General features: G+C 39.8%; 1 protein-coding gene across 1 annotated transcript in view; it reads right to left on the bottom strand.

Annotated features, from left to right (window-relative positions):
- DNAH12 (dynein axonemal heavy chain 12) overlaps nucleotides 1-16,978 on the bottom strand; it is a 201,658-nt gene that overhangs the window by 66,868 nt on the left and 117,812 nt on the right. The window contains exons 44-46 of the mRNA XM_040628655.1: nucleotides 10,573-10,734; nucleotides 6,626-6,820; nucleotides 1,508-1,641 (exon numbers count right to left, since the gene is read on the bottom strand). Of these exons, the coding sequence (XP_040484589.1) occupies nucleotides 1,508-1,641; nucleotides 6,626-6,820; nucleotides 10,573-10,734 (491 nt within the window). The remainder of the gene's footprint in view (nucleotides 1-1,507; nucleotides 1,642-6,625; nucleotides 6,821-10,572; nucleotides 10,735-16,978) is intronic.

The following is a 16,978-nucleotide window of genomic DNA, read 5'->3' as shown; positions in this document are numbered from 1 at the left end:
ATCATTCTTTGCACGGCGTGTCACGTTGGCTGAATGGGGTAACCAGAAGTGTAAGGCAACTACACATACACACGGAAACAACAGAAGCCAGGTTTTCTCAGGGCAAGTACACAGAGTAGGTAGAGCCCACTACTGGTACAACTATCAAAGCCAAGCATGCTGCCAGGCTGTATGATTCTGGGCAGACGATGGACTATGAGCACTTGGGTTTATGCACTTTTGAAATGAGGATCTCAGAGATGAACAGAGGTAAGACAGATACTTTTGAGTTATCCACAGCCAGCTAGCTCTGCTTTTCTGAAAACTTCTATCCACTGCCTCACCAGCAATGTTTGTTCTATGAAACCTGCCATCTTTTTTTTTTAAAGATTTTATTTATTTATAGACAGCGAGAGAGGGAACACAAGCAGGGGGAGTGGGAGAGGAAGAAGCAGGCTCCTAGCAGAGAAGCCCGATGTGGGGCTCGATCCCAGAACGCCGGGATCATGCCCTGAGCTGAAGGCAGATGCTTAACGACTGTGCCACCCCGGCGCCCCTGAAACCTGCCATCTTAACGACGGCTGATTAGACCAGGGTTGGGCACTGGACACAAGTGAGGCTGATCACATTCTGGAACAAATTCGGCAGAGGGAGATGGAAAGGGCCCATCAGTCTGCCTAGAGCTGAAATTGCAAGAAGTAAACCTGAGAATTGACAAGCAGACCGTTTCCTCCATTTCCGCAATGGGAAGGGGAAAACTCAGTCTTTCAAATACCATATGATTTCATTTATACGGGAACCTAAAAAAAAATTAATTCGTAGAAATGGAGCACAAATTGGAGGTTCCAGAGGCAGGGGGTGGTGGGGGGAATGGGTGAATGTGGTCAAAAGGTATAAACCTCCAATTATAAGATGAATAAGTTCTGGGAATGTAATGTACAGCATGGTGACTATAGGAAACAATACTGTATTGTGTATTTGAAGCCTGAGAGAGATCTTAAAAGCTCTCATCACAAGAAAAAAAATGAGGTGATGTTAACTAAACTTATTGTAGTAATCATTTCACATTATATACACACATAAAATCATTATGTTCTGCAACCTAAATTTATGCATATCAATTATATCTCAATAAAACTAGAAAAAATCAAAGAAATTAAAAAAAAAAAAGGAAAGAAAATGCAGTCTGCAAAGAGAAAGCAGCAGATGCCTAGAAAGAAACAGGGATGAGAAACAGAGGAAAAGTATTTCTGGATTTAGGATGAGTTTCTAACTCCTGTTTCCAGTCACATTTGGGATCCAGCTGTCATCTTTCTCTTAAGCTTGTGAGACACCCCTGTATCTTTATCATAAATTCTCCCTTTAGATTAAATAGTTTTCCATTACTTGCAAGCCTAGGTCCTCACTAATTAAGTGATCAGAAATATTTAGAAGACATAGAAATTCTATTGAAATTTTGAGTTTTCACCAAAAGAGACATGTTAAAATACAAGGCATTATTGTCATTTTAAAGTTTAGTAATATTAACCTTTCTGATAGATCCATAATGGTAGTGTGAAAGTGTTTGCAGATCGGAACTATCTCTCGCCTTTCAACCTCAGTAAGCTCCAGTGTTTCTAAGAATTTCACAGCTACAAGTTCAAGGGCATCTTCAGGCCATGGCTAAAAATAAGAAAAAAACAAGAAATTTAAGATGAGTAGTTCCACTCCAGCTATGTAAGTCTCTTCCTGTGAGAGAAGAATTTGAGGTTGAGAACATTAAAACCTTAATGGGGAAAACAGAATTGGATGGGCTGAGGTCACAGGTAAATCCATGAAAGAGCTCACAGAGATTTTTATACTAAAATTAAAGATAACACAATATAAAGGAAGGGTCAATGATATTTACATATCAAGGATATACTACACTGCTTTCCTAGACTCTTCCACTTGGACATCAAGTAGACACCCCAAATTTAGCAGGACAATGGCAGAGGTTGCTAGTAGCCCACCTAATACCTATCAGCCCTTTAGAACTCCAATTTTATGCTAGATAGCAATATGCCCAGATAAAAGACCACATTTCCTAGATTTCCTTGCAATTCACAGGAGATAAAGACATATAAGCAGCTGTTGGGTGGAGACCTCAGGGAAGACTCTTTAAAGGGTTATGTAGAGGGGCGCCTGGGTGGCTCAGTCATTAAGTGTCTGCCTTCGGCCCAGGGCATGATCCCAGAGTATTGGGATCGAGCCCCGCATCAGGCTCCCTGCTCCACTGGGAGCCTGTTTCTTCCTCTCCCACTCCCCCTGCTTGTGTTCCGTCTCTCGCTGGCTGTCTCTCTGTCAAATAAATAAAAAATCTTTTTTTTTTAAAAGGGTTACATAGAGCTAGTGTGTGTCCTTTTTGCTCTAACTTTCTATTATTCTACTTCTTGCCTGGGACACAGATGTGGAAGTTGGAGCTCCAGCAGCCACTTTAGACCATAAGATGAATTTAAGGGTGGAAACCACATGCTATGGATAGTAAAGAAGAAAGAACCTTAGATTCTGATGACTTTGTTAAGCCACAAAAGCCCAATCTGTTTATCTTCAGATTTTTTTCTATGAGAGAAAAAAACTATATGTTTAGTTTGGGTTTCTTTTTTAAAAAAAGATTTATTTAATTATAATTAATTAATTAATTATTTACTTGAGAGAGAAAGAGCATGCAGTGGGTAGGGAGAGGGTGAAAGTGTCTTAAGCAGACTCCTTGCTGAGTGCAGAGCCTGACACAGGGCTCCATCTCAGGACCCTGAGATCATGACCTGAGCCACAGTTAAGAGTCGGACACTCAACATACTGCACCATCCAGAGGCCCCTAGTTTGGGTTTCTGTTCCTAGCAATCCATCATAATTCCTAACTGTTATAACACCCAAAGCTGAACTTTTGAGTTTCTTCTTCCCAACTGTGCTTCTTCTCCAGTCTTCCTTGTTTCAGTGAAATGGTTCCTCTGCTTTTCCTGGAAAATGACAGCTGTGCTCCTGCCTCTGGGCCTTGGGACTTGTTATTCCCTCTGACTAGAACCCTCCTCTCCTAGATCTGCATGTGGTTCTCCTTCACATCTCTGCACAAAGGCCAACTTACTAGGAAGGTCTTCCCAGAGCACTTGTCCTAAAACACCGTTCCCTCTCTCATTTCTCTTTCCCTTGTCCTGAGTTTTCTTCTTAGCATTTATCAACACACAACATAAATGTTTTTTGTTCATTTGTTCATCATCTGTCTCCCCTGACCACTAAAATGTAAAATCCATAAAAGCAAGGACCTTTTCTCACTGCCATTATCTTCAATGCCTAAGACAGCCCTTGTCAGTAATTTCCAAAATTTATTCAATGAAATAATTTATGTTAAATGAACAATTAATCTTTACTTGCTCATTAGAGTATTTTCCAGATTTCATTTAGATTCAACAAGATGCTTGTAATTATTTTCCTTTGTATCAGACAATATTCATTTTAAGATCTTTTTTTTTTTTTCAGTCTCTGGCCCTCTGTCCTAGTGAAATTCAAACTTTTTTGATGTAGCACTTCAGTGGTAAAGTTTTAAGCACACACCGCCAGCATATGCCTATCTACTAATAGATTGTATCCATGTTGTACTCACGTATTTTAAACCTCAAAAGAGGCTTCTAAAGATTGAGATCAGTGAGTTTTTATAAAATGCAGAGTAAGTGTCATATGAGTTATATATCACTGAAAGCATTACAAAGGTTTATCTTTCTGTTCTGGGTGATTCATTTTTAATTATCCTGCTAATCCTGAAGGGTTTTTTGTTTGGTTTTGAATGCAGGACTTGAACTCACAAGCCTGAGATCAAGAGTCAGGTGCTCAACCAACTGAGCCACCCTTGGTGCCCCTGATCATGAAGGTTTAATAACTAACTGTGGCAACTAGAATATTTATGGCCAAAGTGACAGAAACCAGTCTTATTGTGTCTTCAAAGGGGATGTATCATTGTACATAATAAGTCTGGAAGTCCAGAGTTGCCTAATTTAGAAGCTCAACCATGTCATCAAGGATCCAGTTCTTCCCATCCTTTTGCTCTACCATTCTCAGTATATTTTATCTTTAGGCTTCTTCCATCTTGGTGGCAAGAGGACTGCTTCAGTTATGGACATTATATACTCAAGCAACAAGTCTGAGAGACAGAAAAGGCCCTTCTCCTACCACGTACTATTCTTTTTTTTTTTTTTTAAGATTTTATTTATTTATTCGACAGAGATAGAGACAGCCAGTGAGAGAGGGAACACAAGCAGGGGGAGTGGGAGAGGAAGAAGTAGGCTCACAGCGGAGGAGCCTGATGTGGGGCTCGATCCCACAACGCCGGGATCACGCCCTGAGCCGAAGGCAGACGCCCAACCGCTATGCCACCCAGGCGCCCCTACCATGTACTATTCTTGTAGTGAAAAAACTACTCCCCAAAGCTCCCCAGTAGACTTGAATTCAGGACCCACTGGCAAGGAGTGGGTCATAAATAGGCTCATACATAAACCAATTAATAGCAAGGGGCACAAGGGCACCAATATTGACTTAGACCAACCAGGAATCAACCCTTCTCACACATATCACACAGGTAATATAAGAATTCTGTAGGCAAGGATGAAGTGGGTAGCGAACAGCTGTTGACAGGAAACCAACAGTCTCGCCAATGCCATCATAAGCTAATATTGCACGGTAGGATATGCTCTGGGGATAAGACTTGTTGTTTAGGGCCGCCTGGGTGGCTCAGTCGTTAAGTGTCTGCCTTCAGCTCAGGGCGTGATCCCAGCGTTCTGGGATCGAGCCCCGCATCAGGCTCCTCCACTGGGAGCCTGCTTCTTCCTCTCCCACTCGCCCTGCTTGTGTTCCTTCTCTATCTCTCTCTGTCAAATAAATAAATAAAATCTTAAAAAAAAAAAAGACTTGTTTAAAGTTAGTATCAATCCCTATTTTAAATAGCCTTCTTAAATTTGTTTTAACTGATATCCTGTCAGATCTCATTAAGTAGTTACTGCTTTTGCCTCAAGATATGGCTTACACAGAGCTCAAGCTAGCTTATGCTGGTTTATGCCATTCTCTTACATCCACTTACAATGGCATTGTATCTTCAATGATCAGTTTATCCCAGGGATCCCTCAGGGTACCTTACGCCCTATGACCCATGGCCATCTGACGTATAAACTGAGTAAGGGTGCCAATGAACTGTAATGTACTGAACCGTACTGTAATCTACAGTGTGGATAGTTTCTGTGATTGCTTCCATAAAAAGGTGTGTATGTACTTACGCAGGTGCCTAAGTATTTTTTAATTTAACAAAGAAGGTACCATGAACTATGCTCAAGAGCATAATTACTACTACTTCGTCGTCTTAGACAGGCAGTGACGTTTTGCCTTAAGGTTAAGTGAAGTGGTGGTCTTCATCGTTTGCTGCTGGCATGACTGAAATGATCAGCCAGCTGGTCTTCCTGCCTCTTGTTTTGCCCTATTCCAAACCATCCACCATATAGCCTCCAAGTGTTTGGATTTTTTCCTTTGAAATATGTTAGCTAAATATATGTTAATGCCCCCACAGTGTCTTTGGTATAAAACCAAATTCATAGGTACATTTACAATTCCCTTAGAACTTGGCACCCACCCAAAGCTCGGGCTTAACTACTGTCATCCTCATTGTCAGTCAGCTATCCCAAACTATCTGCAGTTACACCAGTGAGCCATGCCCTCTCCGCTGTTCTACCTTTGCACATACTATGCCCTTGTGAGGGTTAACTTTATGTGTCAATTTTACTATGGGCCACGGGGTGCCCATATATCTGGTCAAACACTATGCTGGATGTTTCTATGAGATGTGCTTTTGGCTGTGTTTAGTATTTAAATCAATAGACTAAGTAAAGCAGGCTGCCCTCTCTAGTGTGAATGGTCTCATCCAATCAGTTGAAGGCCTGAATAGAACAAAAATGCTGAACACTCCTACACCCCCAGATAAAGAGGAACTCCTTCTGCCTGACTGCCTTCAGGCTGGGACATTGGTTTCTTCTTGCCTTTGGACTCAGATGGAAACATTAGCTTCCTGGTTCTTAGGCCTGCTGGACTTCAGACTGGAACTTACACCGTTAGTTTTCCTGGGTCTCCAGCTTGCTGGCTGTCGATCTCCGAACTTGTTAGCCTCCATAATCATGTGAGCCAATTACTCACAATAAATATATGTATAGATATAGCTATCAATATGGACAGATACTGACCTACATATATGTATTTTTACACGTATATACATGTAGGTCTATATATACATAACACATTCTCTTGGTTCATTAATACATTCCTCCTCTAGGTAACTAATTTATTTTCATAGTTCAGAGATTCACTCCCCCAAAAAGTATAACTTTCGCACACCAAGATCATAGCTCTTTTATATCACTGTGGCTGCTCATTTGCCAACTGCCTTTTCTATCTTCCAGTCTAGAGTGTGAGATCCTTCTGGGGAGCATGTAGGCTTATCAGTCCCTGGCACCAAGCACTATGCCCCTCATTACAGTAGGTGATCAAGAAACACGTGCTGAATGGATATTAACAGAGCTGGATTAAGATTTCAGAAAAATTCTAAAAGATTTAGTTGCCATCCCCCTGCCCCCACTGCTGCCCCCAAATTACAAACCTGGAACCAGTCAATGGTACAGCAATTGATGAGGGATGGGAACTGTCTCAAGCGATTTCTAAAGGCATCTCCAATGGGGCTAAAGGCCACTACAACGTGGAGATTATCTTTGCAGCAATTCACAAAGAAAGCAAACAGGGCCAAGGGACTGAGTTCACCGTGTTTATTGCCAGCCTGAGCTACAGGACGAACACCCTAGGGAATAACAGAAAATAAAAACCTTGTGAACAAAAATGGACAGGCTGATAATGGGATTAGCAGGTACTGGAATATTAAGAATTCTTGTTATTTGCCTTGTAAATACCCTTAAATTTCTTTAAATCAGAATTTCTTTGATACAGTTTGTACTTAGAAGACTTCTTTCAACTCTAATTCTATAATTTGAAAACAAATACCTGCTAAGAATTTAACTTATAAAGATAGTCACAAAAAGTTCACCGTGATATATGTATAGAACTATAATTCAACATTGCTCACAAGAGGAAAAAAAAACCAAGCGAAGCATCCAGTTAAAAACCATTATAAAACATCCACATGTTGTGATTGTATATAACTGTTACAGGAGGCGCATCAATGCCTGTGTTAGGGCAAGATCAGCAGGATAAAATGAGAACTGCAACAGTGTGTATTAACATGATCCTGTTAAATCAAAAAATACTCAGGCACATGTGTAAGTACATACATGCCTTTTTATGGAAGCAATCCCAGAAACTATTCATAATGGTTACTTTTGGTGAGATGGGCTTACAGGAGAGTGTGAGGGAGGCTGTCACTTTCTACTCTGCACGCTTTTCTGGGTTTATATCATTCTTTTTTTCATTTTGGACATTTTTATGCTGTTTGAATTCTCTCACTTTATTCTTACAACATTCGTATATTTTAAAAATGTGAATACGGTTGTCTGATGGTGAGATTATGCGGGCACTTTTAACTTTGTTTATCTCGATATGAGAGAGGCATCTCACGCGAGGTTGGGCATCAAGGCTCCAGAACCAAACTTGTTGAACTGAAATCCCAGCTTGCAGCTTATTACCTAGGTGACCTTGGGGCAAGTTATTTAATGTCTCTGTAACTGAATTTCCTCATCTGTAAAATGGGGGAAAGAGTACCTACATCAGAGGGTTGTTGAAGGATCAAATGAGTTATTACGTGTGAACACTTGGAACAGTTCTTGTCGCAATAGGTAAGTAACTATTAGCTTTTATATGCTACCTTTCTCCTTGTTCAGAGCACAAAAGATTTCACAGTCAATAAATCATAAATAGATTTAAGCAAGTTTTCTGATAGTAGATATATATAGACATATATATACACACAATGCTATTGCTACTACAATGAACTGATTTCTAAAAGAATTCTCTATTACAGATACATTCTGCTTTATGTGCTAGCTATATCCACGGAAAGTTATAAATGGACTCTGTATGTGCATTCTGACAGTAATTCCAGAATTATGAATATTGTGATCAGTGTCAGTCTATGAAGTTATGTTCAGGTAGTCTACCTGCATTAAGTCTGAGTTAACCCTGGGACATGCAAATAGAGAAAGGTAATATATGGTGTAACTGCAAAACAAAAGTCTGAGAAAGAGCCAGGATGGTAATGGAAGTATGGGGTTATTTACAGAGAAATAATGGTGAATGCTTCTAAGTAGATGAGCTGTCTGTGGGAGAGTACTATCCACATGCACACACATATGCTCTGGGAGCAGGACTGATTCGGGGGAGTGAGAAAATGAGTTGTTACTGAAAAAAATAATTAGACAAACTGAGTGAAATTTCACAGCAGTCAAGGGAAAGTGGAGCTGGAAACACAAAAAAACCTGCACAAAAAAGGTTTATAGCAACTTTATTCATAATTGCTCAAACTTGGAAGCAACCAAGATGTCCTCCAATAGGTGAATGGATATATTGTGATACTTCCATTCAATGGAATATCATTCAGTGATAAAAATAAATGAGCTATCAAGCCATAAAGAGATACGGAAGAACCTTAAATGCATATTGTTAACTGAAAGAAGCCAATCCAGAAAAGCTACATACTGTATGATTCCAACTATGTAACATTGCGAAAAAGCTAAAAGTATGGAGACAGTAAAAACAGCAGAGAGTGCTAGGAGTTTGGGGGAGGAAAAGAAGCATACATAAATGGAACTTGTGGCATTTTTATGTAAGGGAAACTATTCTGTATAATACTTAATGGTGAATACACATCAGTACTCCTTTGTCCAAAACCCTTAGCATGTACAACACAAAGAGTGAACTTTAATGTAAGCTGAAGAATAATGAATTATGTCAAATATGAATGAGTATTTTTTAAAGGAACTGAGAAAATATCACTGAAAGTGGTGAATAAGAAGTCACTGTTGTATTGAGAAAGACATGAAATAATTTAATTCTTCAAGGAAGGCAAATAGAACAGTGGAAGTAGTAGTCTGGAAATAGAGGTCTGAGGCTTGAACTCTATTGCTGAAGTCAGAGACATGTGCTGAGTCTGTAAGAGCCCTCTAAGCAGAGCCAAGTCCAGGCTATAGAGGCCAGATACCATGAGTGAGGAGGTTTAAACTCTTTGTCAGAAGGATGAAATAAGCAAAGCCCAGGACATGATCTCCAAAGTGCGATGTCCAGGATAGTGCAGAGTGTAGAAAGAAAATAATAGAACTTCTTTCATATTACCTTTTCTATTTTAAAAAATCAGCATAAAGCAAAGAGAAACAGGGATGCATTTCAGCACTCCTGAGTTCTGACTACGGCTATTTCCTTGGGGACAAATTAATATGGTGCTCCTGGACTTGGGTGGAATGTGAAGGAAAGGAGTTCTTACGCCCACTGTTGGATCATACCATAAAAAAATACTGAAGCAATGGAAAAGTTTTGTAGCAAAGTGACAAGATGAAAAGATAAATAGCTAAAGTGAGCAGGAAAGCTTGGCAAAGCTGAAGAAATCCCACTCCCCAAGGATGACTATTTCTTGGATGGGTGTATAGGGGATGAATTTATCCTATGAATTAGGAGAATCACCATTTTCAGCAGCTTTGCCTACACCCAGATAAAAGACATCACCCAGATAAAAGAGAGAACTTGGGATCTTTTCTTTTTTCCTTCTCCACCCCAGGCCACAAACTGGTAATGCACCATTTACTGAGGGCATTATAAGTACATGACACTTCATTCCATTTGATCTTCAGACCTCATAACAACCCAATGTAAGAGGAACTATGACGTATATATATTAGTTCCATTCCATACCAGAGAAAAGCAGGTGTTTGAACTACTAGGGTGAATCTATTTTACTACAGATGCTATCACTGGAAACTGGAATGAAGCAACCAGCTACGAGTGATATATTCTGTGGGTAATAGTAGTTATGGCAGCGAGAAAGAAGCAAATACTAGCAGAGATCTTGCATAGGAAGATATTAGAAATGGGGATAGGACAAGACATCTGAAGTAGCTGGCACTTCGCAATTGTTGTTGTTGTTGTTGTTTTTTTTTTTTTTTGTCAATTAAGTCACAAAGCATGATTCTCAGATATACCAGAATTGTTAAGAGAAGTAGTTTTACTAAGCCTTTTAAAAATTTGCTAACCAGTGGTAAACCCTAACAGCTAACCAAGCAATGTTTCAAAGCTATGTTTTTTCATAAAACTGTGACCCTAAGACATGATTTAAAACATCTAATCACTCATACAACATGCTGCATAAGATCAAACAGATGATAGTGCCATCATTGTGAGAAAAAGGAATGATAAAAATTCTGTCTCATATCTATGGTAGAAGTGATTTGAAATGTACCAAAAAAAAAAAAAGATGTAGTAAAATAATATACTTTTAAGTTTTTAATTACTAAAATCCTGTACACAAGCTATAATTGTCCTGAAAAGCAGAGAAAAAGTTGCAAGATAAGAACATTTCTGTGCTGGGAACAGCACTACCTAAAAAGGATTTACCTCCATCACTTCCTGTTTTTCATCAGCAGCAAAAATGTTAGGTACTTCTCCAGTATTGAGCACACTGTCAATATCTTCTAGAAAAGCTTCCTCTTTAATCTGAGTGTCCGTTATTAGAAAGACTGTCTTCTGGCCCCTCATGCCCACATTCCTTAACAGAACCTTAAAACAAAAATGCATTGGTAAGCAGAATGTGCTGAACATGGGCTGTTTTTGCTTTCCCTTCCTTTTCCCTTCTTTTGGTAATGACAGCTCAATTTTAGAGTGGTACCTCTCTCCACTTTTGGGGGTGCTATCATCCAGAGCCTCTATTTTTCCCATCCCCTGAGTGGGAGACCCCAACTGGTCAGAGTTCCCCAAGCCCTTACACATAGTCTTTGATTCAGGAGGGCATGGTTTTAAGAGGGCCCAATCACAGTCTTACTTCAGGGACTGAGATGGACTTGAAAACAGAGAGAATCTCTGTCACTCTGAGATAAAGCATATAAAGGCTAGTAATCTAGAATCTATAAAGGCCACCTGTGTTGCCTCATGGAAGGAGTCTGCTGGAGAAGGAACCAAATGGAGAAGAGCAGAGCCAGGAGACAGCAAGAGTAATTACTGAGGGCTTAATCTGAGCTCCTAAATTCAGCCACGTCAAAGCCCTATCTACCTCTGGACCATGTAAGCCAAGAACTTCATATTTTGCTTAAATTAGTTTGAGCTGTATTTTGTGTTGTCAACTGCAACCAAAGATTCCCAATCAATATAAAGATATGGACTCAGTGGCATGGTGGAGCAGGCTTGTTTAGGATGTTAGAACTAATTGTTAAAATTTCAGAACTTGTAAGCAGATTTTTAAACAGCATTAAAAATTAAATTTTATGAACTTATAATTAAATAAATTATATTAACAACAAGGGGAACAAATCTCATCACTTCCTATTACACTTACTATTATCTATCTTATGGAAATTATTTAAATCTATTGTATACAGTAAAATACCATGTAATGGTGCTCAAACACATAACTCTTCCTAACTCTGTTTTCAGTGACATCATCCATGGCAGGAGTTTGAATAATCCGTAGTGGGAGTTTTTACACCACAGAAATTGGCAAATGCTACTCAGCAGAGGGTCTCCTGAACCCCCTGGGGATTTGGTTAAACATTTGTCAGCATTCCACTAGATATATTTCAAGTGAAAACACATTACTACTCTGCAAATGATTTTTAAAATAAATTGTCTCTACTTCTAAATTATATCTTTTAAGTAAATCATATCATTTAAATAAATGTTGAATTTTAATGTTATATAAAACTGCTTTTTCCCATTAAAGCCATCTTCCAAAATACAGGTTGTTGTGTTCCTAGAAATACTTTTCTATTACTAAAACTAGTTTTCAAAGAAGTATTATATCTAATCATGTCAGCTTTATTTTTATAGTATCTTTTTAATAATTATTATATATAAATAAATAGAAAGATACAATAAAAACTTTAACTTATTGGCATAAGCACTGTTACACTTAAAAGTCATATGCAAACACACAATGTGTGAAACTATTTCCAAACAGGAAAAGAGGAAATATTTCCAAAATACTAGTTATATGCCAAGAATCTTACATACATTGTATAACTTAATCCTAACAACCTATGAAATAGGTGGTATTATCCAAGTTTTACAAAATAAAGAAACTAGGGAGTGACCATCAGTCAGATGACAGACTGGGAAGCTCCAGGTCCTCGTTGTCCCACAAAGACAACAAATTAGCAATGTACAGACCAAAATACCTTTACAGAACTCTAGAAACTAGTTAAGGGGTACAGCACCTCCATAAATGCATAAAAAAGAGAAGGAACAATGCAAAGGGGGTAAGGAAATTCACTGCATTTTTCTCACCCTAGCCCCTTTCCTCCTAGCATAGCGCAACACAGTCAGGAAAGCACTATCAATTCCGGCTTTTCCCCTCACACAGAAGGAACAGAGTGAACTGCTTTCAACATTCTGGCTTGTCTAGGGGCTGCCTGAGGGACTCAAACCTGTCTCACCTGACTCAGGGTACTGGCGGGAACAGGGCTTAGTTCTGATATGAGGTTGGAGGCCACTGAAAACCAAGGCAAGTGCCCTGGCTCAGTGCAGCATCAGAAACCCTGAAGTTCCACAGGAAGATGCCGGGGGAGCAAGAGGTTAGGAGCAGAGGACTATAACAAAGGCCAAAACCAACAGATCATGAGAAGAAACAGGAAATTAAGGTAGCCAAAATCACCTGTATATATCAGAATATGTAAAAGCTCATGCACAACCCAGAGGAAGATGCAACCCCCCAAAAGTTCTCCGAAGTCTCAGAACTTCTAGCGTGGCGACTGGTGAAGATTCCTCCCTGCATGAGCCAGTCCATAGAGACAGGGAGAGGTGATTTATCAAGTGCTCAAAACTCAAAAGATCACAAGACATACAAGGAAACACGGAAACACAGCCCAATCAAAAAACCAAAATAAACCCTAAAACAAAACAAAACAACAACAAACAAGATCTAAGAACTGCATAACAAGAAATTCAAAAGATCTTTTAAAGGTGCTCAATAAGCTAATACAGAATGCAGACAGACAACTAAAGGAAATCCGGAAAATAATGCATGGACAAAATGGGAATATCAACGGAAATATGAACTGTTTAAAAATAACAAAAGACTTATGGGATATCATTAAGTGGGCTAATATACATATTATGGGAGTGTCGAAAGGCAAAAAGGGGTGGGGGGAGGCAGAGAACTTATTTAAAGAAATAATGTCCCAAAACTTCTTAAATCTGAGGATAAAAATGAGGATAGAAATAGAAATTCAGGGAGCGGGGAAATATGGCAGAGGAGTAGGAGACCCTATTTCAACCGGTCCCCTGAATCGAGCTGGATATCTACCAGACCATCCTGAACACCCACGAAATCAGCCTGAGATGTAAGAAGATACATCTGGATCTCTACAAACAGAACATCTCTGGCGCTTGTTCTCGAGGTATGAAGTGGGGAGCCGAGAGTCTGCGCACAGATATCAGAAGATACACGGAAGGGGGAGGGCCACACTTGCAGACCAGTAGCCACCGGGAAACCAGACTGAAACCTGGAGCTCGGGAGTGCTCGCTTAAACTGGGGCTGCTGCCCATTTTAGAAGCACAAAGGACAGAAGCGTGTTGGCCCTGGGAACGAGGACTGGGAGAGCAGCTGTGGGGCGCACATCCTGGGACACTGCAGGGTTTTTAGCAGCACCGACAGAGATGGAGTTAGAGTGGCCAAGAGAGCTCAGTGGAGAGCAGACTGTGATCTCTGTTCTGAGACAGAGGTTTGGATACAGTCACTGCTGCTCTGACTCTCAGAAGAGACACACAAAGTTGCCAGGAAAACCCGCCAGAGAACAAAAGCCTGGAAAAACCGGTTCTTGCTCAGCCCACCCCCACAGGGGGGCAGGGCAACTCTGCCCAAACAGGGTTGCCCGAGTATCAGCACGGCAGGCCCCTCCCCCAGAAGGCAGGCTGAAAGAACAACAAGCCCACATCTCTAAGGTCCCTATAAAATAGGTGCATCTTGCTTGGGTCCTGGTCACTAATTTGGACTCTGTACATCCCTCATCAGAATGACAGAACCACACCTCATCAGTATGACAAAGAGGAGCAACCCTCAACAAAGGAAAGAAACAGAGACTGTGGCCTCTGCCACAGAACTAATGGATATGGATATAACCAAGATGTCAGAAATGGATTTCAGAGTAACAATGGTCAAGATGATGTGTAGGCTTGAGAAAAATATTAATGAAAATATAGAATCTCTAAGGGCTGAAATGAGAACGAATCTGGCGGAAATTAAAAATCCTATGAATGAAATGCAGTCTAAACTGGATGCTCTGACTGCCAGAGTAAATGAGGCAGAAGAACGAATTAGTGAGTTAGAGGATGAGATGATAGAAAAGAAGGAAAAAGAGGTAACATGGGAGAAAAGACTCCAATTTCAAGAAAAAAATCTACAGGAAATTACTGATTGAATGAAACGTTTCAATGTCAGAATTATTGGGATCCCTGAGGGGGTGGAGAAAGAGAGAGGTCTAGAAGAGATATTTGAGCAAATTGTAGCTGAGAACTTCCCTAATCTGGGGAAGGAAACAAGCATTCATGTCCAAGAGGAAGAGAGGTCCCCTCCCAAAATCAATGAGAACAGACCAACACTACGACATATAATAGTACAATTTGCAACTCTTAGATCCAAGGAAACAATTTTGAAAGCAGCGAGGGGGAAGAGATTCCTTATGTACAAGGCAGGAACATCAGAATAACATCAGACCTATCTACAGAGACCTGGCAAGCCAGAAAGGGCTGGCAGGACATTCAGAGCACTAAGTGAGGAGAACATGCAGCTAAGGATCCTGTATCCAGCAAGGCTGTCATTCAGAATGGATGGAGAGACAAGGAGCTTCCAAGACCTGCAGAAACTGAAAGAATATGTGACCGCCAAGCCAGACCTATGAGAAATATTAAGGGGGAGGGTTCTATAAAAGTAGAAAGACCCCAAGAGGGATACAGAACAGAAATTTACAGAGATAATCTATAGAAACAAGGACTTCACAGGTAACACAACCACATTAAAATCATATCTCTCAATAATCACTCTCAATGTGAATGGTCTTAATGTTCCCATAAAACAACACAGGGTTGCAGACTGGATAAAAAGACATGACCCATCCATGTGTTGTCTACAAGAGACTCACTTTGAACCTAAAGATACATCCAGACTGAAAGTGAAGGGATGGAGAACCATTTTTCGTGCCAACAGACCTCAAAAGAAAGCTGGGGTAGCAATTCTCATATCAGACAAATTAGATCTTAACTAAAGACTGTAGTTAAAGATACAGAATGACACTACATTATTTTTAAAGGGTGTATCCAACAAGAGGACTTAACAATTATAAATATCTATGCCCCCAACAGGGGAGCAGCCAACTACATAAGCCAACTGTTAACCAAAATAAAGAGACATATAGATAATAATATGTTAATGGTAGGGGACCTCAACACTCTACTCTCAGCAACAGACAGATCATCTAAGCAGAAAATCAACAAAGAAACAAGAGCTTTGAATGACACACTGGACCAGATGGACCTCATAGATATATACAGAACATTCTGCCCTAAAACAACAGAATATCCATTCTTTTTGAACGCACATGGAACCTTCTCCAGAATAGACCATAAACTGGGTCACAAAACAGGTCTCAACCAATACTGAAAGACTGAGATTATTCCCTGCATATTCTCAGACCACAATGCTTTGAAACTGGAACTCAATCACAAGGAAAAATTTGGAAGAAATTCAAACACTTGGAAACTAAGGACCATTCTGCTTAAGAATGTTTCGGTAAACATGGAAATTAAAGAAAGACTTAAACAATTTATGGAAACCAATGAGAACGAAAACACATCAGTCCAAAACCTACGGAACACTGCAAAGGCAGTCCTAAGGGGGAAATACATAGCCATCCAAGCCTCACTCAAAAGAACAGAAAAATCTAAAATGCAGTCCTTATACTCACACCTTAAACAGCTGGAGATGGAACAAAAGAACAGGCCTAAACCACACATGAAAAGACAACTAAGATTAGAGCAGAAATCAATGAATTAGAAACCAGAAATACAGTAGAGCAGATCAACAAAACTAGAAGCTGGCTCTTTGAAAAAATTAATAAGATCAATAAGCCACTGGCCAGACTTATTCGAAAGAATAAAGGACCCAAATTAATAAGATTAAGAATGAAAGGGGAGAGACCACAACTAACACCAAGGAAATAGAAACAATCATTAGAAACTATTGTCAACAACTATATGCCAATAAATTAAGCAACCTGGAAGAAATGGATGGCTTCCTGGAAACCTATAAACTACCAAGACTGAAACAGGAAGAAATTGACAATCTAAATAGACCAATAACCAGTGACGAGAATGAAACAGTGATCAAAAACCTCCCCAAAAACAAGAGTCCAGGGCCTGATGGATTCCCTGGGGAATTCTACCAAACATTCAAAGAAAAAATAGTACCTATTCTCTTGAAGCTGTTCCAAAAAATAGAAACAGAAGGAAGACTTCCAAACTCATTCTATGAGGCCAGCATTACCTTGATCCCAAAACCAGGCAAAGACCCCATCAAAAAGGAGACTTATAGACTGATATCCCTGATGAATATGGATGCCAAAATTCTCAACAAGATCCTATCTAATAGGATCCAACAGTACATTAAAAAGATTATCCATCAAGACCAAGTGGGATTCATCCCTGGGATGCAAGGTGGTTCAACATTCGCAAATCAATCATTGTGATAGAAAACATTAATAAGAGAAGAGACAAGAATCATATGGTCCTCTCAATTGATGCAGAAAAAGCATTTGAC

Source organism: Ursus maritimus, unplaced genomic scaffold (assembly GCF_017311325.1).
Source record: "Ursus maritimus isolate PB19 unplaced genomic scaffold, ASM1731132v1 scaffold_14, whole genome shotgun sequence".
NCBI lineage: Eukaryota > Metazoa > Chordata > Mammalia > Carnivora > Ursidae > Ursus > Ursus maritimus.
This window is presented reverse-complemented; position numbering and strand designations above follow the sequence as displayed.